This window comes from Drosophila teissieri, chromosome 4 (assembly GCF_016746235.2).
Source record: "Drosophila teissieri strain GT53w chromosome 4, Prin_Dtei_1.1, whole genome shotgun sequence".
In the NCBI taxonomy this organism is placed as follows: Eukaryota; Metazoa; Arthropoda; class Insecta; order Diptera; family Drosophilidae; genus Drosophila; species Drosophila teissieri.
This window is the reverse complement of record NC_053033.1, coordinates 971856-995439: the sequence shown is the minus strand read 5'-3', so window position 1 is coordinate 995439 and position 23584 is coordinate 971856. Positions and strand designations below refer to the sequence as shown.

At 36.1% G+C, this 23584-nt stretch overlaps 2 protein-coding genes and 1 long non-coding RNA gene across 3 annotated transcripts in view; 2 read left to right on the top strand and 1 right to left on the bottom strand.

Annotated features, from left to right (window-relative positions):
• The first annotated feature begins 9353 nt into the window (after positions 1 to 9353).
• LOC122622880 (forkhead box protein I1c) lies at positions 9354 to 12592 on the top strand. The gene is made up of 2 exons (XM_043801523.1): positions 9354 to 9478; positions 10666 to 12592. Exon 2 carries the CDS (start codon positions 10729 to 10731, stop codon positions 12523 to 12525), a length of 1797 nt encoding a protein of 598 aa, XP_043657458.1. The 5' UTR covers positions 9354 to 9478; positions 10666 to 10728; the 3' UTR covers positions 12526 to 12592.
• LOC122622881 lies at positions 12066 to 12746 on the bottom strand. Its single transcript, XR_006326353.1, has 3 exons — positions 12606 to 12746; positions 12327 to 12546; positions 12066 to 12271 (listed from the first exon to the last, which is right to left on the bottom strand). It is a non-coding gene; the product is annotated as an uncharacterized LOC122622881 (long non-coding RNA).
• A 2949-nt stretch (positions 12747 to 15695) lies between these two features.
• The window catches only part of LOC122622913 (transcription factor SOX-5), a 36843-nt gene continuing 28954 nt past the window's right edge, over positions 15696 to 23584 (top strand). Inside the window, exons 1-2 of the mRNA XM_043801623.1 lie at positions 15696 to 16263; positions 21739 to 21818. The gene's annotated coding sequence lies outside the window, so the exon portion shown is untranslated. The remainder of the gene's footprint in view (positions 16264 to 21738; positions 21819 to 23584) is intronic.

Sequence of the window (23584 nt, the reverse complement as noted above, 5' to 3'; positions counted from 1 at the left end):
CTTTTATAGTTCTTGAGACCTCGACGTTCATACGGACGGACGGACAGACGGAGCATACAGACTCCAGTGATATAGACTCAGCGCAAGTTTGTCTATTCATATTGCCACGCCCACCCTAACGCCCAAAACTGCCACACCCACACTTTTGTAAAATGTTTTGATATTTTTTCTTTTTCCTATTAGTATTGTAAATTTCTATCGGAATGCAGAAAAACTTTTTTCACGCCCACCCTTTCGCCCACAATCCGATCAAAACTGCCACGCCCACACTTTTGAAAAATGTTTCGATATTTTTTCACATTTTTGTTCTGTAAATTTTTTACTCGATTTTCCAAAAATGTTTTTGCCACGCCCACTCTAACGCCCAAAAAACGGCAAAAACGGTCAGTGTTGAAATTTATCTTCGCACTTCCACTAGCTGAGTAACGGCTTTTAGATAGTCGGGGAACGTGACTATAGCGTTCTCTCTTGTTATTATTTAATATTGAAATATCAAAATTGAGTAAAACCTGGTGCATGGAAGCTTTACTGAATGGCAGCTATACTGAATAAAAACACTAGCTTATTATGGAGTAGAATTTATAGGCGTTCTTCTCAAGGCTTTCATTGGCATAAGAATTTGTTTAACCCAAAGGGAGTTAGAAATTTGGGTCCCTAAGTCCTCCGTCAGTATATGTACATAAATGTAAACGGGGGTGCACTATTGCCCAGCGAGTTTCAATGGCTTCTATTTCCCAATGGAGTTTATTGGTTGTAAACGGATTGTAAGCTCAGAGTACTTCGGAAGATCTTGCCCAGCTCCATTGGCAGACAAATACCCTAGATAAAGATAATTGTTTTGGTAGTCACCAGCCAGCAGCCACCACCCACTGCTTACTTCACTTGTCCACATTTAAAGTCGCCCTGGCCCATCCTCAAATTGTACTCAGCAGCGCCGTTTCATTTATTTCATTAGTGTCCTGTTCCCCTTCTTCACATCGCTGATACGCCTTATTGTTGGTGTTATCCTTGCATGACTGATGTCGCTGTTGCTCCGTTACTGTTGAAATTACACATTTTTGTGGTTGCTTCCTGCTGTGCGTGCGTCTTGGGATTAGCTGGCCTTTGTCATTGTCCCAGACCTGGTTTTGCTAGTTGTTTAAAAACCGTTTAACGATTTCCCGTCGGCGAGCAGTCCCAATCTTGTTTTTGCCTTTCAGCTAATAGCAAATGAGCAAGAAATTTGCACTCATAAAAATGTTCTAGTGCTTAAAAGCGCGATGCTTATATAAATATGTATATAAACATTTCATTGTGGTATCGAACTCCCGGAGGCCATCTATGAATTTGGGTTTTTTAATCTGCTACTGAAAAAGCATAAATGTTTAAATTCGACACATATTTACGTATTATAAATTAAAGTCACTGGGTCTTTCGATCTGTAAACAGCAATGAGTACTACGATAAACGCATAAAAATTACCAGTCAGCGAGCTCTTAAATATTATTAAAACTATAGGACCATATAAATAATTGACACTATTAGTATACTGCCTTTCATTTATGCAACGCTCTTGTTTAAAGCAGTAGCATGCTGTTTTTTTTGCGAGTGTATGTAGCTACCCCTGTGTCTCATTTCGTTGACTGTCACGGTTGTATATATGTATATATATATTCTATTGTTGAATTATACCTAATACGTTAACTCCTTTGGGACTGGTGATTATCAAACAATTTGCACGCATTACGATATAATGTTTGACTAGGGAACGTTCAAATTATGATTTAAAGAAGTTAGTAGCCAGATGAATACGGAAAAGATAATTTGACACCTGATTAAACATAAAACAAGAGAGAATGCTATAGTCGAGTCCACCGACTATCAGATACACGTTACTCAACTAATGAAATTGCAAACGAGAAATTTTAACATTTCCTGGAATATCGGTAGAAATTGGAAAAAAATTAGTAAAATTAAAAAAGTGGTAAAGAGTTTTTTGGCAAATCGATAGAAATTTACAATTTACACAAAAAATGTGTGGTTTTGGACGTGGCTTGTGGACGTGGCACGTCTGTCTCTGGTTAATCAATCTCAACATTCTAGCTTTTATAGTTCCTGAGATCGAAGCGTTCATACAGACAGACATCCGGACGGACAGACTGACATGACCAGTTCGACTCGGGTATTGATCCTGATCAAGAAAAGATATACTTTTTTATTCAACCCCTTGTTTCAATAGAACGTAAAACTCAGTATGCATTTTGGAGTCCCTTTTTTATTGATGTCATTTAAAAAAAGCCTGCGTCTTTCTATATAAAAAAAACGGATATCGAACCCACTTCATTGTAAATCTCGTTCTGAACAAGAACTATAGTGTTGCATAAAGCTATTTTAGTATTGGACATGACTAGTTCGACTCGGGTATTGATCCTGATCAAGAAAAAATATACTTTACAAGGTCGGAAACGCTTCCTTCTGCCTTTTACATACTTTTTAACGAATCTAGTATGCCCTTTTACTCTACGAGTAAAGAGCAAAATACGTTTTTTATTCAACACCTTGATTCAATAGAACGTAAAACTCAGTATGCATTTTGGAGTCCATTTTTTATTGATGTTTTTTAAGAAAAGCCTGCGTCTTACTATATAAAAAAAAACGGATATCGAACCCACTTCATTGTAAATCTCGTTGTGAACAAAAACTATAGTGTTGCATAAAGATATTTTAGTAAATGAAAATGTACCATTATTACCAAATCTTTCTGTATATCAAAGTGAAGATCTAATCTTGATCAGTACTCTACGAGTAACGGGTATAATGAGAACCCATTCTTTTTAAGAAGATTATAATCTTCAATTTCTTTTACATTAACACGGTTCATTTTGCAATGAGATTGTTTGGTGTTAGCTTGTATTCACGAATTTCAGAGGTCATTATTGCAAGTGGCGTCCATAAGGCAATTGATGACTTTGTTTTTTTCTAAAGACTATATAACGACCTTTTGTATCCTTTATAAGAAAACTAAACCCAAATACTTTACAATGAAATATTTGTAGGTTAGTCTTTAATATTTATTACGTGGATAATTCCTGAACGAATCGTTTTATAGATTTCTCAAAATTTTAAAGAGAACAATAAGCAGTTTATGCTACTCCATAATGAATATGAAATTGTAATTTGGCGACATTTGATATACGACGGCCTGGAAAACTAAAAATCTGTTTATCTTTGTTGAGGGTATATTGAATTCAGTCAAAAACAAGAGAGAACGCTATAGTCGAGTTCCCCGACTATGTGATACCCGTTACTCAGCTAGTGGAAGTGCGATGGAGAGTCTTCAACACTGACAATTTTTGGCGGTTTGTGGGCGTTAGAGTGGGCGTTGCAAAAGGTTTTTTGGCAAATCGATAGAAATTTACAAGTCTAATACAAAAATGAAAAAAAATCAAAAGATTTTGCAAAAGTGTGGGCGTGGCAGCATTGGGCGGTTTGTGGGCGTTAGAGTGGGCGTGGCAAAAAGTTGTTTGGCAAATCGATAGAAATTTACAAGACTAAAACAAAAATGAAAAAATATTAAAACATTTTTCAAAAGTGTGGGCGTGGCAGTTTTATGCGGTTTGTGGGCGTTTGAGTGGGCGTGGCAACATGAATCAACAAACTTGCGCTGCGTCTATGTCTCTGGAGTCTGTATGTTTAATCTCAACTTTCTAGCTTTTGTAGTTCCTGAGATCTCTACGTTCATACGGACGGACGGACAGACGGACGGACAGACGGACATGGCCAGATCGACTCGGCTATTGATCCTGATCAAGAATATATATACTTTATATGGTCGGAAACGCTTCCTTCTGCCTGTTACATACTTTTCAACGAATCTAGTATACCCTTTTACTCTACGAGTAAATATATATTCAATGCTTGAGCTTGTCAAAGCTAGCTTACTTTATTATTTATGAATAATTTTACAACTTCGATCACTTTTAAGGAGGGTAATATTTTGCCAATTTCTAAACAAAATACCGGCCTTTATATACCTAAACAAGAAACTAATATCAGCTGTTAAGACTATGGTTTACCAAAGAACAATTTAAAGTGGTTTCCATTAGGTTGGTATTCTAAGAAAATTTAGTTTCATAATAGATGCCATTGAAATCTTCACGATTTTAGAAAAAGAGTGTCGAATACAAATAATAACAATGATTTGAGCAAATTGTTTACTTATAGAGCCGTCAGCCTTTGAAAGGTGATATGTAAGTGTTGAATGACAAAGGGGGATTATTTGGCAAATCTTAATCATATTGCAGGCAATCTTTTAAAGTGGTTGTGCGACCAGCAATCCCAGAAAGGTGACAAGGTTACTAGGAGTCGACAAGATTAGGATTTTAACAATGAGCATACGGGCTTACGGCCCATCAACCAGAGTTAGGTAGATTTAGTATAAAACAACTGTTCAAATACCCGTAAGTCTTTACCTATATACACCGCTTTTGGAGGTACTCCGTGGATATCCGTAGAAAGTTTTAACGTATTCGAAAAAAATACAGTTTTAAATTGTATAAAAATGGGTGGTACGTTTTACCTAATTTTAACACAGCATCCTTTCTTGATACTGATTTTTTTTATGGTGAAGGATTTGTTTTAAATTTAAATTTAGATTGTGTTTAGGCATTTTAAAGTTCAAAGTTCTTATAGCAACATTTTTTATTTATTTAAAATGTGAATGCTTCACATAACCGTTTGATGAAACTTTTTGCAAGAACCATATAGCTTCCCGATATAAAAAAAATTATAAATCTGAAAATGAAGGAGTTTATCTATGAAGAATTTATCTATTTTGCATTTTCACCGAAATTCTACATAACAAAGGATACAGAGGCACAAAATTCCGATTCCAAAAAAGTTTTTACGATTTAAAAAAACCAATGCCCACATAAACAAGATGTAAGATATTACTTAAAAGACTTATTTTCAAAATGAAAGAAAATTGTTATTAACAAGCATTTCTCCCGAACAAATTTTATTTATGGAAAACTGGTTCTGCACTTACACTTGATCTATTTTTGTTCTATTAGCATGTTCTTAAAAACAGTTTCATAAAAAAGTAAATGCGTAAATGAGCAATCTGATAACGCTCTTATTGATTACCTACGATGTAGATTCTGTATACCTCAAATCTATATACATATATACAAAAAATTAAATAAACTTCCTATCATGTATTTCGGGGATCCATGTATACACCGCACTTTCTACAATAAGAATTAAGGGCACAGTACGCTTTTCTCCTATGGAAAATGCGAGTGCTAAAACAAGATGGGTGTAGGTGTAATTGGTCGAGGCCCCTTTTAACTTTTAAGAGGCCCAACAGAGACAGCGCTAATACCATGAATGACGTGAAGAGGACAGGCCAACATCACCGAATATTTGAATCCCACCCTGAGAGCGCTTGATTTTTTCGACCAATGGAAATAGCTAGGGTATGGTAAGGCGTGGCCTAAACCGTGTTTTTGCTACTTGCACCCTAATGGCCAAGCCCTCAGCCATTTTAGCCCGACTCAGACATAGTTTGAGCACCGCGTCGACCGCACGTTCCTGATTTTTACCAAAATTTCGCTTGCTGAAACTATAAAGAAAGTCGCCAACGCTGCGGCTCACATCGAAGTCAGTGTATGTTCGTGTACATTAAATCTGTGCTATTATCGTGTTTTTATGAATAGTTACAGTTTCCCATTTAGTGGCAGTGAAAAGCAGTTATTGTCCAAAGTAATTATTATTAAATATACTAGAAATGGAGTGACTGTTGGAGTCACGCTTTACTTATACAGTTGGATACAGATAAATCGTAAGTTCAGACGGTATATATATATACGTTTATATATATTATAAATTATTATTTATATATACCTAATTTATACCTAAATATTATAAAATACAGAAGTATCAAATATAAAAAACAAATATTTTATTTATAAATATTTATTGTAAAATAACAAGTGTTGTCATCATATCCGGAAGTAATTTACTCGAATCCACTTTTGTTGATTTTAGTAAGTACTCTTCGGTCCTAGAATTCGCTTTCAACGTGATTAAAATAACAAGAGGAAACGCCGTACTCCAGATTCTTGACTGTCATACACCCAATATTTTTCACAAGTGTGGGTACTTTAAAAGTGAAGAAGTACTTTATATAGTTTTTATAGATGTATAAAATATATGTTTTGGCCATTCGAGTGAGTATGACAAAAATATTTTACAACTAAATTGTACAGCTGTAGGCTTAATCGCTTAATTACATATATGTAACTGACTTAACATAGGATGTTCCTGGCAACCTTTAACTTATTTGCTACTCTTAAAAATGTTTCGCGATATTATATGTTCACATACGTATAAAAGAATTTTCGGTTTCTTTTTGGCGAGTTTTTATAAGCATTCTTATGAACATTTATTTTGTAACTTTCTCACGGCTCTCTTTGAGCCGAAGGATATTGGATGCTTGGTAACAATTACACTATTTTGTGGGCCACGCCCAATTATTTATTTTTTTATATTTCGTCTATATTCAAAAAGGATAAGGGTATTATAAAAAGGTGGCCAAGTGAATTAGATGATACTTATTTGACCAAAACCTTATACATTTCGGTAGTCCATCCGATTCTTAGGTTTGGATCACCGGTTTGGAGTTTGCAATATGGAGTTCACTCGGATCGCATAGAATAGGTTCAAAAAAAACCTACCGGTTGCTTCACAGCGCGTATATTGGGATGCAATACCTCTTTATTCCAGTAGCCTATTGTTAATTAACCAAACTCCACTAGCTAACCGTAAAACGATGATTGGAACAGTAGTTTTATGTAATCTTATTCGTGGTGAAGTAGTAAACTTCTCTGTTTCAAGCAGATTCACTAGAAATTACGCAGCCCAATTTTAATCATTGTTGATTTAACTATGAGTGATTATAAAAGTCTATTATCCTATTATGTCTAATCCTGACTCTGCCGTTCTTAAGGCGATCAATACTAACGTTCTTAACACATAATTGGATCCTACTTATATTTACATATTTTTTGTTTTTGACTGTTTCCTATATCGCGTGTATCTTTTCGCGAATCAAGCAGTACGATACAAAGCAGCTCCCTTCGGTCGGTGTGGGGTCGGTGACGCGTGACGCGGGGTTAAAAAACAAAATGATACCAATCTCCGTTAATCTGCGTAAAAAGGAGTACTTATAAACATATTTTAGTCCCATTACTTGATTTTTAATTAATTTATTGTAAACTAATTTATGGTAAAATCATAAACCTCACAGTAAGATAAACAGATAGTCGTAATAAGAGCCTCTTGCATTACCTGAGGAACTGATTTATATGTGGGATATTGAATTAATTACTTCACTACGTATTCACTTCACTATTTACTTCACTACTTCCCATGATTTCACAAAGAGAGACTTCAACACTGACAGTTTTTGGCGGTTTGTGGGCGTTAGAGTGGGCGTGGCAAACAGTTTTTTGGCTAATCGAGCAAAAAATTAACAAGACTAACAAAAATGTAAAAAAAATATCAAAACATTTTCAAAAGTGTGGGCGTGGCAGCTTTGGTCGGTTTGTAGGCGTTAGGGTAGGCGTGGAAAAAAGTTTTTTGGCAAATCTATAGAAATTTACATGATAAATAAAAAACAAGAGAGAACGCTATAGTCGACTTCCCCGACTATCTAAAACCCGTTACTCAGCTATTCGAAGTGCGAAGGAGAGTCTTCAGCACAGTTTTTGGCGGTTTGTGGGCGTTAGAGTGGGCGTGGCAACATGAATCGACAAACTTGCGCTGCGTCTATGTCCCTGGAGTCTGTATGCCTTATCTCAACTTTCTAGCTTTTGTAGTTCCTGAGATCTCGACGTTCATACGGACGGACAGACAGACGGACGGACAGACGGACATGGCCAAATCGACTCGGCTACTGATCCTGATCAAGAATATATATACTTTATATGGTCGGAAACGCTTTCTTCTGCCTGTTACATATGTAGTTTTCAACGAATGTGTATGTGTGGCATAAAGTTTTCTTTTCATATCAAAAGAAATTTACAAGACTAATAAAAACAAGAGAGAACGCTATAGTCGAGTTCCCCGACTATCTGATACCCGTTACTCAGCTAGTGAAAGTGCGAAGGAGTCTTCAGCACTGACAGTTTTTGGCGGTTTGTGGGCGCTAGAGTGGGCGTGGCAAAAAGTTTTTTGGCAAATCGATAGAAATTTAGAAGACTAATACAAAAATAAAAAAATATCAAAACATTTTTCAAAAGTGTGGGCGTAGCAGCTTTGGGCGGTTTGTGGGCGTTAGAGTGGGCGTGGCAAAAAGTTGTTTGGCAAATCGTTAGAAATTTATAAGACTAATACAAAAATGAAAAAATATCAAAACAGTTTTCAAAAGTGTGGGCGTGGCAGTTTTGCGCGGTTTGTGGGCGTTAGAGTGGGCGTGGCAACATGAATCGACAAACTTGCGCTGCGTCTATGTCTCAGGAGTCAGTATGCTTAATCTCAACGTTCTACCTTTTGTAGTTCCTGAGATCTCGACGTTCATACGGACAGACAGACAAACAGACGGACGGACAGACGGACATGGCCAGATCGACTCGGCTATTGATCCTGATCAAGAATATATATACTTTATATGGTCGGAAACGCTTTCTTCTGCCTGTTACATACTTTTCAACGAATCTAGTATACCCTTTTACTCTACGAGTAACGGGTATAAAAATTGTTTGCCACGGCCGCTCTAACGCCCACAAACCGCCAAAAACTGTCAGTGTTGAAATTTCTCCTTTGCACTTCCACTAGCTGAGTAACGGGTATCAGATAGTCGGGGAACTCGACTATTGCGTTCTCTCTTGTTCTTGCAACATTTTTTTAGAAATGCTGAAATTTCCCGATCGCACACCCACAAGCTGACACAACTTAAATGCTCGTTGTACTTTAAAAGAGAATAGAACATGACTAAAAGAATCGAAGCCTATTTATTTATTATTTTCAAAGTTTCTTAAGAAACTTTTTCTACCGGTTTTGAAAATTTGCCATAAACCCAAAAGTATATGGTCACCAAAAACTAATCTTTGTTCCCTGTTACTCGGATGTCCAATGCGATCCATTTTAAGAAAGAACTTTCCGTTTTTAAAAATAATAAACCAGAAATTCTTTAAAAAATCATGTATTGTTTACAGAAGAAGCAAATATGATTAAATACAACGAAGCTGAACAAAATATGACTGAATACATAAATTACATAAATACATAAAGACTTTGTTGTTTTATCTGTTGGTGTTTTTTTTATTTTATTTTCTTTTCATATAATAGTCTCCGCATTGACTGTCGATACCAGTGACACTTATATATTTTTAAATTTTTGTATGGTAGAAAATACTAAAAAAAAAATAATAATAAATAGTTTATTAAACTTACGAAAATTTTCATGAATTATTTGGTCATCATTTGGTCAAAACATGTAAGTAATGGGAGAGTTTAACTATTAGTACTGTCAATATATTTCCGATGCAAGATAGATTTATTTTAAAAGGTCAAGAGAAGTGATCACGGGCCATTTCAATGTAGGCTTGTCCTGCTGGCCATTCAATTTTCTAAACATCGAAATCTTGCGAACTTTAAAAGTGAACAAATTATAGTAAAGCGTGCAGATCATACGCTGTGCAGAACATCGCCACGTCCACTCTAAGAATAAAAATCGCCCTGACAGGGACCCCTTTCGAAAAAGTTAATTTTTTTTAATCTAATCAATTGTTTTGCAATTTTCTATGTCAATAACATTTTTGTCACTAACTTACTTTTCTCTTATTTTTATATAAATAACATGTTAAAAGTTATTGTAGTTGGTTTAAAAAAAAATAATAAAAAGATCGGCAATTTTGGACAAATGTATCGAAAACATTTAACATTAAGATGGTCGGATGGGACTTATTTTTTTTATTTGTTTCCAGTTTAGGTGCCACATTTGAGGCAAGTTTATTGTCAACTTGAAATCGCAAAGTTTCACTTGTTTTAGATTTTTCTGCTTAATAAATAGAAAAGTACTAATCTTAAGGTCGTTCTTCTTATAAAACAACATAACATAATAGTTACGTCTTATGCAATGAAATGTTAAAATAAATATTGGTGAGGCGAAAAGTGAATTAAATTATTTTCCATTGCGTTAGTGGAAGTACGATTTCTGCGATAAGGCAATCGAATGAAAATGATATAATTATTTGGCTTATAATATCAAAATGAAGGGAAATATTTAATGCAAAATCATTTATAACGTCGTTTAGTTGCAAAAGGCTCCCATGCCCACATGACGGGTGTCCGATAGTCGAGGAACTATAGCATACTCTCTTTTATATTTTAACTGGTTGCCTGTTTAAATATAATAAACTTCTTTTAATAGGGAAACTATTTTTGTTTATTTTAAACAGAAAATGATATAATTATTTGGCTTATAATATCAAAATGAAGGGAAATATTTAATGCAAAATCATTTATAACGTCGTTTAGTTGCAAAAGGCTCCCATGCCCACATGACGGGTGTCCGATAGTCGAGGAACTATAGCATACTCTCTTTTATATTTTAACTGGTTGCCTGTTTAAATATAATAAACTTCTTTTAATAGGGAAACTATTTTTGTTTATTTTAAACAGGTCAAATTGGATGATCTTCGATGGTGTCACCAATGTCATTTTAGTGTGAATGTAAAGTAGCAAATGGCGCACTCTGACATATGTGCTTCACAGGCGACCAAGGCCAACCAGGATCAGGGAACGTCTTCAAGCGACAGCAATGTGCCCAAGCAATCCTTGCACACCATCTACCCACTTGGAACGACAAGAACTTCACAAGCTCAATCAACGACGATGACTCTGGAACAATACCGCCTCCAGCTGTATAACTATGCCCTCAATATTGAACGACTACGCTGCCCCCAATATGGTGGGACGGGTGGCAGTGGGGCAAGTGCTCCTTGGTTGCATTTAAGCCCCTACGTACCCCATGGCTCAGGCAATTTAGCATCAGTTAACCGAATGTCCGCTCTTTCAACAATTTCCCTCTTTCCACAAACGCAACGTATTTTTCAACCCGAGGAGCCGAAACCGCAACACAGCTATATTGGTTTGATTGCCATGGCCATATTGAGCTCAACTGATATGAAGTTGGTCCTCTCAGATATTTATCAATATATTTTGGATAATTATCCTTACTTTAGAAGTCGGGGCCCGGGCTGGAGAAACTCCATTAGGCACAATCTCTCGCTAAATGATTGTTTTATTAAATCTGGCCGAAGTGCAAATGGCAAGGGGCACTACTGGGCAATACATCCAGCCAACATGGATGATTTTCGTAAAGGGGATTTTAGACGTCGCAAAGCGCAGCGTAAGGTCCGAAAGCATATGGGTTTATCGGTGGATGATGCCAGCACTGACTCGCCCAGCCCGCCGCCGTTAGATCTTACAACTCCACCTCCACCGAGTTCTCAGTCCGCAATCCAACTACCTGTCCTGAGTTATCCATACCACCAGCATTATCTCGATCAATTCTTTAACCGGAGCTCAGCACCTGGTATGACGCAGTATTCCCCCCCAGATCCATCCTTTTTAATGCAACGAGAACAGGTTAACCACCTTGATCAGACAATCCAATCAGCTCAGCTTCAGCAGCAACATGCCCATCATCAGCACATTGCCTATATCAACTCTACCACGACAACAACAATCGCGAATATGTTTTCGCAGACACGGAAGCGCCAATTTGACGTGGCTTCACTACTGGCACCCGATGTCCAAATCGTTGATATTGTCTCTGAAGACCAGGAGTCCTCAGTTACACCAACCACGTCGGCAAGGACAACGACTCAAACTCATCATACAGTCATTACCAAACAAACTATTCACCGCGAAGTTGTTTTGGAATTAGAAAAACCTGCGCCAGATACAGACATTGATACTGATATTGATGTAGAAGTTAATGTCGACGTGGTAGACGACATTAATCCCAACCCTGATTCTTATGCGGATGCAGAAGAAAGAAGAAAAAAAAGGGGCACTTTGAAGCAAATATTTTCCATTGAGGACAATAACTCGTACCTAATCGATGGCAGGCTATCTTCATTTGATGCCGATCCCGATCATGATCCCGACCACGACCACGAAGAAATGGAACAGCACAACTTTTCAATTTCCAGCTCCGCAGCCAGGTCCTTGGGTAGCAGTAGTAGCCAACACGAGGAGTCTAGCTCACTAGAGGAATGTCCTATAGAAGAGGGCATTGTAGCGCCCCCAGCTGCACTCATATCGTCAATACCTACTGCAAAACCATCAGCCCTGACAGTTCCCATTCCAGATGCATACATTGAACTTAACCATGTTGATCCACACATGCTTAGTAGGTACTACGGGTCGTATATTGCCGCAGCTGCCCGACAAGCGAATATAGATGTGTCAAATACTTCGCAGACTTCCTCTATTACGCCACCTCCAAAAATCGAAATGGTCTCACAAAAATAAAGATATATTCTTTGCACTTGTCTAAAAATATATAACAAACAATATTAAAAAGTGACCACCCACACAAATCTATACCATACCAATTTATTTATTAAATAGTGTTCTTTCAATGTAGATTTATATTTAAACGATCATAAAAAATGTTAAACTATTGTTAAACTTCATGGATTGCCAAATAAATTTAGTGAATTATTACCATTTAAAATACTGTACACTTTAGTTACATTTTTAGTTCTGTTCCAGTTCTAGTCATTCCAAGTCTTTATAAACCAACAAAATCTAAGCCTGATCTGACCAAGAAAAATGAGCAATAAAGACTATGCTTGACCTTTTTTAAATAATATCTTTCAGTTTAATAATAAAAAACAATTCTCAAAAATGGATATGTCCCAGATTTTCTGGGCTTGTGGGCGCTAGTGTGAAATTCGCTTTTGTTTTTTTTCAGGCATGCTCCGCTAATCGTAAGTTTTTTTTGAATTCGATTTGAGCACAATCGTACGATTTCGTTTTAAGGTGCTCTGGTTTTCGTAAAATTTTTGCTGTCGTTTTGCTATCGGAATGTTTCTTTTCTCTTCGCTTCTTGCTGCGCAAACACCTGTTTTATTTTATTTCTCTAAATCAAACAACGTGAAATAATCAGGCATGCTCCGGTAATCGAATTCGTAAGATTTTTACGATTTCGATTTGAAATCGAAAAATTGGTGCTCCGGTTTTCGAAATCGTAGGATTTTTCGATTTGTAAAACGGGCACTTTTGTCTGGCCGAAATTAAAAGTAAATGCCTCTTTTATATCAAATCAGGTCTTATTTACTAAGGGGAAAAAAAACAGTTTGCTCAGTGGTCTATTGATGTTAATTCCACATCCCCACAAAATCATTCTGCCACTTAGTTATTTTATAAAAAATATATTTCTGACCCCACCCCAGATTTGACAAACAAAATGTTGCCGTCGGCAACAACATTTTACTATTTGGTAAATGGTCGATAGGTACGTCACCAAAAGCTATCGCGAAGGTTGTCGTTCGTCGAACGAAACAGGCAGGTAAAAGTACTTAAAAAATATAAAATAATTAATTAATTATTTAAAAGAAGGGCCAAAAGTGTTGTTTGTAATTAATGCTACTTAATTTAAGTACCTAAATGGTCGAAGTGCTATAAAAAAGTAATTGCGAACATCGGAATTAAAACAGTGAAAAGGGTGGCAACTCTAGATTTTCTCATGCCCCCAAATTTCTACCTTCCCCTGGCAACAAATCAAGCAATTGCAAATATAAGAAGCATTATTTCACGTTGTTTGATTTAGAGAAATAAAATAAAACAGGTATTTGCGCAGCAAGAAGCGATGAGAAAAGAAACATTCCGATAGCATAACGATAGCAAAAATTTTGCGAAAACCAGAGCACCTAAAAACGAAATCGTACGATTTGGCCCAAATCGAATTCCTAAAAAAATTACGATTACCGGAGCATGCCTGAATATAACAACTAACAATAACCGGGCAACAAGTGCCATCTATTGGTCATTCCACCCGTTTTGTAATCTGCCACCATGGTTTCTACACATGTCGAGAGTTGCCATTCTCATTTCTAAGTATATGTTTAATCAGAAAACAGGATGGCAGCACTTGACGTCCGTAGATGTTGAGAGGGCAACACCAATCATAATAACAATTCATGTTGGCAGTTGTGGAAATACTGCAAAAAATACCGACGATTACTGGGACAGATTGCAGAAATATACAGTTGGGAAAACATAAAAGCTCAACTAAATAAAGCTTATATTATTACTGCGATGATCGCTGATTCGCGAAAAGCTAATAGGCCTTTTGGGTTCCATATATTAATAAATGTAAATATATATGCAATACATCTGGTGTAAATATACATGACAACGTTTATACAATGGGTGTTGCCTCTGCTACATCATATACCAAATTTCAAGGTACAAATACAACTTAATTTCCAAAGAATACATTTTCAATACGTTATCGGATTTTATAGTTCATGTAAGTATCTAAACTCTTGGGGAATGTTTATACAAAAATAAATTGATACAATTTTTTTTAAAACTTTATTTATGGATTATAAAATAAATTTTGCTTTTCCAATTATACATTTCAAAATTTTTCTTTACTGTATGACAAGCTTGAGCGTTTCATACAAACTGCTAAATTATCGAATTCAGCAAAGTGTTAAACCAACCTAAAATCCAACGAAATAAGCGAGCTCACATAAGCTCAAATGAGTAATCGATTTAAATTGAAATTCATATGTAAAAATCGGGATGGTAACGAAAGTACACTGTTTCCGAAAGAAAAAGATAAGATTAAACATGCAGATTTCTAGCACGTAGACGCAACGTAAGTATTTACCACGCCCACTCTAACGCCTCTAAACCTTCCAAAACTGACACACTTTCACAAGCTATATTAATATTTGTCTATTATATTATTTGTCTTGTCAATTTTGATGCCTAAAAAATGTTGGCCACGTCCGAAATCGCATTATTACAAAATCATGTACAAGCTATAACATGCTTTTTTTTTTAATATTCTGCGTTTCCGCTCGATCGTGGTGTTTCTTTTATAGATATGATTTAAAGTAAATTTGTCGCAAAACTGGACGTGCGCGAGACTGTCAAACTACAGAGCTGCGATTGGGTAACACGATTTAAAAAAAAATTCAAATTCGTTTGTCACGCCCCATTTTTGTTGTTCGCTCTGTTTGCAGAGAACAAAAGAGAACATCTTTAAAACACTAAAAAAAACACGTTTTAAAATCGCTCTTTGATGTTATAATTTAACATACGTTCTCTTAATGTCTAAATTTAACATGTGGCTAACATGCAGTTAACAGATAACAGAATTGGTATGAATCAGTGACAATTGAGCATCGCTACACAGTGGTGGTAACATTCCACGTGCGCGGGTAAACTTATGCCGACTTTGAGTCGAAATCAAAATCAGAATGACTTTTGACTCAAACCTGCAATGTACTGATGGCGAAGTCGTACACAATGGATGCAACTCTTTTGCATGTGAATGCAGTGCACGTGCACCTGGCTTGTACACTGTGTTGTGCATTTGTGTTTAGTGCCAGCTACAAATAATACTCATTTCTCTACAAATGTTCACTGATGATTATGTGTATTCCATATTTTTGTAGATTACCGTCTCATGTAGTTCACATTTTCTTTTACATTAATCCAAGTCAACGCCAAAAAAGGCAATCAAGCTCAAATACGCAGCACAGTGCAAAACGGTTTTTGCTGATCAATAATTACACTTGCAAGCTCAATCTCCGAGCTCCAAAGGAACAAACATAATGCCGCATTGGTAGAGCCGAAGAAATTGGATAAGATACGAAAATGAACTCAAATAGTGTGAATTATGAACTGGCAATGGGTTTGCTAAAAATCCATAGAAAATGGGAAAATGTATATCTTTAACATAATAACGCGAAAGGGGAGCCTGAATAATTGCCATGATCCAAAGTATCAATACGTTTACGTTTCTCGAAGTGTCGTGAGGCAAATAGTCGGAACGCATTTAATGTGACGCAGGAAAATAAAGTGAATTTTCGAAGTGCCATAATATTATATATATAGATATACGCATCATATTTATATATATTTGATCTATAAATATCTTTAACTTGCCCACGGCCGATAATGCAATCCTTGATGCACCTAGTCAAATGAGTACGACTCAAAAATATCTTATCTCAGACGTAAGAAGAGGTGAGTATACTATTTTCCCTCGCAGTGGCACTATTCAAATTTCCTATACGACAGTTGTAAATGATTTCCGTTACCACAAATTTTGCATTGTTTCTCCAATAACTGAGATCATAGGCCCGTGGCTCTGCCAGTTTGCCCGCATCATCATCATCGCAGTTTTTTCTGCCGGTTGCTGCTCTAAACAAGCATTGGTCGCGACAGGTGCATTGCCACGCGAGTATATCTTTCGGGAAGGGGAAGAGGAAGGGGAGGGAGGTCTAAGGCAATGATCGGAACTGGAATCAAAATTCGGGTTGTTCACAGAAGGGTCGGAGAACGGGAGAAATACTTCATGAGTAGCTGGCTCGGAGAAGTTGGAGATCGTATATAAGATGCCTCGGAGTGGACTGGTTTTTGAGATCGCATGTGCATGTGTATTCGTATTCGAATGGGGACATAAACGAAGTCGCAGATATATTAAAGTATTTTATTGCGGACTTACAAATCCTGTACATACAAATAGTTGCATTTATACATTTCTGTTTTTCGAAATATAGGCTCCCGTTTAGTTTTGATTCGCCCGTTAGGTCGAATTTGGCAATAATGATATTGGTGTTGAATATCTTACACAATTGCTCTTGTTGAGCTCGTGTTGCCGCTTTCCGATTGTCTGTTGGAATTGTTTACTCGTTGTCCAGTGGTGTCACTCTGGATCGCCATAAATTCTGGAGCCCATAAGAACAGAAAGCAGCCGTTGCATGCTCAGCGTTTTTAACAGGCTCCTCGGTTACATCAAAGAAACAATCAAATGCAAAACAATGATTAAAACCCCACCACTGAGGTTCAGGCGAATAAGGATAGGCGCAAATTTATCGAAATAAGCGCAATGTTGATTATCGAACCGTGACATCTTTTCCCGAGAGTTCAGATATATGAGTCATGATTTTGGAGCTGGTGAAGTAAATTTCGTGTAAAATTAATTTAGACTGGTGTATAACTTTTCCCCTTTTGTTCCAAAGGCGGTTGAAAAATCACGGCAGTGTGGATTCAATTAGGATTCATAATGTATTACAAATTTTCTTTTTCTTTTATTTCCGATTTCCTTATAAGTGCACTTAGTAGGGAAGAAAAAATCTTAAATGTTAGGGTAGGCCTCGGCATCGAACAGTTCATTCAATTCATTAATGATGTTTGCTTCAGCTTTGTACGGTTTGTAGCTTACACTTCACAGTACTGTATGTTTTTAAGTACTCGTTATCAATTGCACTTCATATATGCAATAGTTTTTTATTCGCAGAAATACTGCATGCACTTTTAAAAGAGCCACAGCGCTTATCCATTTGCACGCACGATCATTAACTTCAACTTGAGGAGTACGTACGGGGGCAACATGACAGGTTGTTTATCCAGTTCTGCCTGAGAGATCTGGCAAAACTGGCCCACAGAAAAATTAGCAACAACGAACTAAACAAGAAAAAAAGCTTTTGGGACCGAAGCTTGAAATACACTTGTAGTACGTTTCGCTCGTATAAGCATCCTCTCATAATAATTAGATCAAATATGTAGATCAAATTTGATCTTGCCATTAAAGACAAAGTCTACTAGGCAGATATTTTATACAGTTGTCTCTGCATAATGCAATTAGCTACAAGTAATAGTTATCAACAATATAAAAGAACAATTTGTCTCTTTTTTAGTTCTTTTTTAAATGTAACTACATATTAAATGAGTTCCAAATTATATGTAGAAGAATAATATTAATATTGTTGTTTCTTAAAAAACATAATATTTGCGTTTCAATAGGATCTAATTTGAAAAGTAGGTTCATAAAAGCTTACAACTAAATTCCATCCTTGCGAACATGCTTTTACGCAAGCGCCTAGATTTTGCAAAACTCTGTCTATTAAGAAAATGCAGGGAAAAACATGTTTTGAGTTATATAGATAAAGCCCGAGTCCACATAGCCATGCCGCAAATAGCGTCGATCCGCCGGGACGACATAAGACGACAGTTGGCGGGAATGCAGCATGAAAACTAGTTGTATAGTTGACGCTAATGCTGTTGCTTTTTTACGTCGATGGTCGAAAAAAACACAACCAAGTCGAAATATCAACAGGTGAATGCGAATCCAAGAAATCAATAAAAATAAAACAGGAAATAAGTGCTAGCCGGATCGATGAGGTGAAGCCAGATTTCTAACTGAACTAACTGAGTATATAAAAAACAACAATCCGGGGTGCTTTAGTTGTTTAGATATCATTGTTATAAAAAGAAAAACAGAAATTCAATATTGATAATCTAATGAAGTATTTGTATCCGATCCATATAGAAGTATATACACCCCTGCAAATTACAATATAACGATTTTAATTTATCTTACTTGAAATATACCCCCATATATATCATATATAAAACAACAACAAGTAATACTACACGTTAATCGTTAAGTAAGAATAAGAAGAAAGCATTTTTGACCAAATAAAAAAAATATATAGATTTATTATATGTCTGTCTGTATAATCGATATGATCCGGAAACTTTAGTGCTAGAGAATCGGGATAAAGTTTAAGCTAACGCAGTGCAATGTTTGTTTTAGATTTTCGTCACGATCACTGTACTTTCAGAATTGCAGCTACAACTACTACAGTAGCTAGTTTATACTATAGGGCTTTTGTGTAAGATATTCCCCGATTAAAAATATTATTGTTTTCTTTTAACTAAAAAAGATTTTAATATATATTTCACATCAGGATTAACCGGGTCATAGTTTTTGGTACGGCTAAAGTTAAGATTAATAGTCAAAGTTCAGCCTGCTGTCTAATATAGCCGTTTTACAACTGCTACCTATTTGGAAATCCTCTTGAATAAGTAATTATTTGGAATTGCAAAGGTTTTGAATAACTCTATTAACAAATATTCGGCTTAAAGTTGTGTCACAGGCAATTTTAATTTTAACAAATTTAAGTCAATTTTCTGGGTATCTGATAGTCAAAAATATCGACGATACATTTTTTGCTTGACCAGATGATGTCAACGGTAAAATCTTTCAGTAAGTACAATCAATCCAATACGACAATGGAATACAAAAGTTGTTTTGTTTGTCCTGTTTGAAATCCTCCACCCACTCTGATTTTAATCAACAGACGATGCGTCTGTTTTCGTATTCTCGAGTGCAATAACAACGGCAGCCAGAGAGCATATCTTAAAAACAATATAATTTGGTTAGAATTTTTAGATTGTCAAATATATAATTAGGAAGTACCGAATTGTTTAAAATCACGAAACGCGGAATGTAAAACACATAAACTTTAGATGGTATTATACCCGTTACTTGTAGAGGATAAGAGTCTATTACATTCGTTGAGAACAGGTAGAAGGAAGCGTTTCGACTTTTTAGGGTAATACTAGCAGAGCCAGTCTAGCCATTTTTTCATTGCCCTCGTTGTGTATGGTATATCGGATAGTCGAGGCACTCCACTTCAGCATGGTCTTTTAATTTTTTTGTATATTCTGCTTTGTTACAAATGTATGTATGTAAAATTTGCTCTTCTTGCATAAGGCCTTAAGAGTAAAATAAACGAAAAATTCAAAATCACCGCGCATTGCAAAGAGAAGATACAAGCAAGAAAATTAAAACAAAGATAACAAGAAACACAGAAACAGTTCAAGTCAACGACTCCGTGCCCATTGCAGATGCGGTGCTGTGACTGCATCTGAGGCTTCGCCCAACGCCAAATGATGTATTGCTGGTATCCCAACGACGCGGTGAAACGGAAGGGACCCAACCAAACCACTGCGCTGCAGTTTCCTTCTTCCTCTCACACGCAGTCTCAATCTAGTTGCCGATCGTCACACGCTTTCTTAAACAGTACAACACGTTTTCGTGCGAGTGTACTCAAATATAAAGCAAACAAGAGAGAATGCAATAGTCGAGTTCCTCGGCTAGATACCCGTTACTCAGCTGTGGGAGTGCATACGAGAAAATTCAACATTCTATAGAAATTGGCAAAAAAAAAAAAGAACAAAAATTTAAAGATGTTTCAAAAGTCTAGGCGTGGAAGTTGGCGAACGTTAGAATGGTCGTGGCAAACAAAATGTTGGCTCGCCGATAGAAATTATCACGACGAATAATAAAATAATACAACTATTTTGGCCACGCCCACTCTAAGGCTCTGAAGCCGCCGTCGCCTTTGATTTTTTTGTATTTATTTTGCCAATGTCGTTCAATATGCCAAAAAATGCATTAACTGAGTAACGGGTAACCGATAGTACTATAGGGTTCTACCTTGTTTATACGTTTTACTCTTAGAGTAGAAAGGTATACGAAAGTATACTTATTTTGCACTCTGAAGGAGAAACTGGCCATCTGACCACACATTTGGATACGTGAATTTAGTCGATTAAAAAATCATGTTTCGTCGTAAAATATGATATTATAACTTTTGTATATTGAATTGTATATTATATTTACATCGTAAATTGGCAATTATCTGATGCTTGAAATGTTCCAATACCTTGCGCCTAATTAATAAATATTTAAAACAATAAAATCTTGTCATACCGTGGATAGATCCCGAGGAAAGATCAATTTCAAAATTATGTATAATTTAATTTATTTTAGTTTTCCTAAAACAATTAATAATTAACATAAAGCGTTCTTTAGCTTGCCACCTCTGACTACCTAAGCTTAAGCTTAAAATTTAAAACTTCAAAAGCCAAAGGATGTGCATCTGAGTGAGAATGAATACGTATTTGTACATACATATGTACATATATGCATACAAAAGGTGAAATGTGCATATGCCGAGCAGATGTGTCTCATATGTTTTTTATAAGCAATATACCTCACTGTCAATCGCTTAAAAATCCGTTGTTTTTGCATTATAGGAAATGTGGGTTCTCATACAATAATTTCCTCAGCACTATTTTTCAAAGTCATTATTTGTATAGTTATGATTTCATACAGGTCCTACTAAAACGGTCAGAGTCTCTTTTCATGCGTTGCAAAGTTCTAACCGCATTACTATCACTTTCATGCAGATTGTATTATTTTTATATTATTTAGTAAGTAAGTAAGTTCCTCAAGATCAAGGACTATCCGATTCCATTCTCATGTAAGCCCAGATGGACTGGCGCACAGCTGGTACTGCCATAGACAATTTAAAATGAAACCATGAATACCAAATCTATTGAATGTCCGAGTGGTCATTCAAGTAATTCAATAGCTATAATATAAGTAGGTCCCAATCTGGCTTTTTTATGGACACACCATATGGAAAAATGGCCGCGTTATTATTTGTATTGTAAGTATTTTCTATTTGAAACTTCATACATTATTAGCAGCGATTGAAACGAAGGCAATCTTTGAAGAACCGAGATAGAGAATATCTTAAACTTTTAATAATTCTATGAATAAACTCCCCACTATTGTGAACTGTAAACCTTAATAAGGACCTTAATAATTTATATTTTTAAGGAAGTTTCATTTTGTTGCAGAGACGATATTGAGACATGGCTCAGTAAGCACGATTTATTTTTAATATTTTGGCAACGATTGGAAACCAATAAAGAGATAGGTAAGTTAAAAAAGTACAACATTAAAAACCTGCCAAGCTTGCTAATTAAAATGTAAATTGTAATTGTTTATACCATAACCTCTGTATGTTGGAGTCACTAGTTAAAACGTTTAAAACAAGCCTAAACACGTAAGCGTTTAATTGTCCTAATTAATGTATAGTATTAGTTTTCCAAGTGGGTGGAGGATATGTTTTTTTTTACAACAAATCTATATTGAAATTCTTCTAAAATCTTTTTGAATATCTGTTGAGCGTAGCATTGCATTTTAGCCAATGAAGGCTAGAATCTACGACAAACTGATTCAAACCAAGTTGAACATTATTTCAGGGTCAAACCGGGATAGACATTTCATGCTTATTACACTTGTCGCACCCCATTGGGTTTAGCCACGGTGTTATTCTCTCACCCGTCATCTGTCCTGTACTTAATATATAAAATCTCCCTTGTCTGCGCGTAGATGCAAAGAAATTTGCCAGCTTATTATTTTGGCTGGCTTGCTAACACACTTTAACAGTAGCGATGAGAACTTTTGAAAGGGGATGAAACTCTTCGTAATACTTTATTGATTTGCAGTCATCTAAACGACGTCCTTAATCTTTTGAGATCTTTCTTTAGTAGTCACAAAACAAAAGCATACTTATTAGAAAAACTAGGTGCGCACCTTGTAGTGGTAAAAGTGTTACATGCCAAACATGCTTAGAAAATTAATATAGAAATGGTGTCGATATACAATTAAACTATAACAGTTATAACTATACAGTTATAACTATAGTAAAAAATACGACATTTAAGTAACAATAATGTGTTTGGTCGAATGGCAATTTGCTGTTTCAATTTGACTGTACAATAAAGGTGGCAATCATGGCCGCCAAAAAAAACAATAATAGATACATTTTTATATCCGTTACTCCGAGTAAAAGGGTATACTAGATTCGTTAAAAAATATGTAACAGGCAGAAGGAAGCGTTTCCGACCATATAAAGTATATACATATATTCTTGATCAGGATCAATAGCCGAGTCGTCAATAGCCGTATGAACGTCGGGATCTCAGGAACTATAAAAGCTGGAAAGTTGAGATTAAGCATGCAGACTCCAGAGACATAGACGCAGCGCAAGTTGGTCGATTCATGTTGCCACGCCCACTACAACGCCAACAAACCGCCTAAAACTGTCACGCCCACACGTTTGAAAAATGTTTTCATATTTTTTCATTTTCTTATTAGTATTGTAAATTTCTATCGATCTGCAGAAAAACTTCTTGCCACGCTCATCCTAACGCCCACAAACCGCCCAAAACTGCCACGCCCACACTTTTGAAAATGTTGTTGATATTTTTTTCCATTTTTGCTAGTCTTGTAAATTTCTCTCGAATCTCACGACCACACCTCCCGGCTTACCGACCGAGGTGCGCTGCCGTACATCGATACCGATATAGGAAACTGTTAAAAAACAAGCAAATATATAAATATAAGTAAGTAGGGGCTATCAACATAGATTACAAAAGATTACATATTACGACTGTTCCAATCATCGTTTTACGATTAGCTAGGGGAGGTAAGTTAATTAATAATAGTCTACTGAAATATGGAGGTAATAAATTCTCTTGACCTCCTTTTTATAAAACCAAGCACACCCCTGGCATAATTGACAAAAGACGAAATATGGTGTACAAATTTAAGTTTAGGGTCCTTTATTTTATTGTATTAAGTTACCAGAGCTTGTATATTAATTCGGATCTCTTTCTAACCATCAAGCATCCGTTA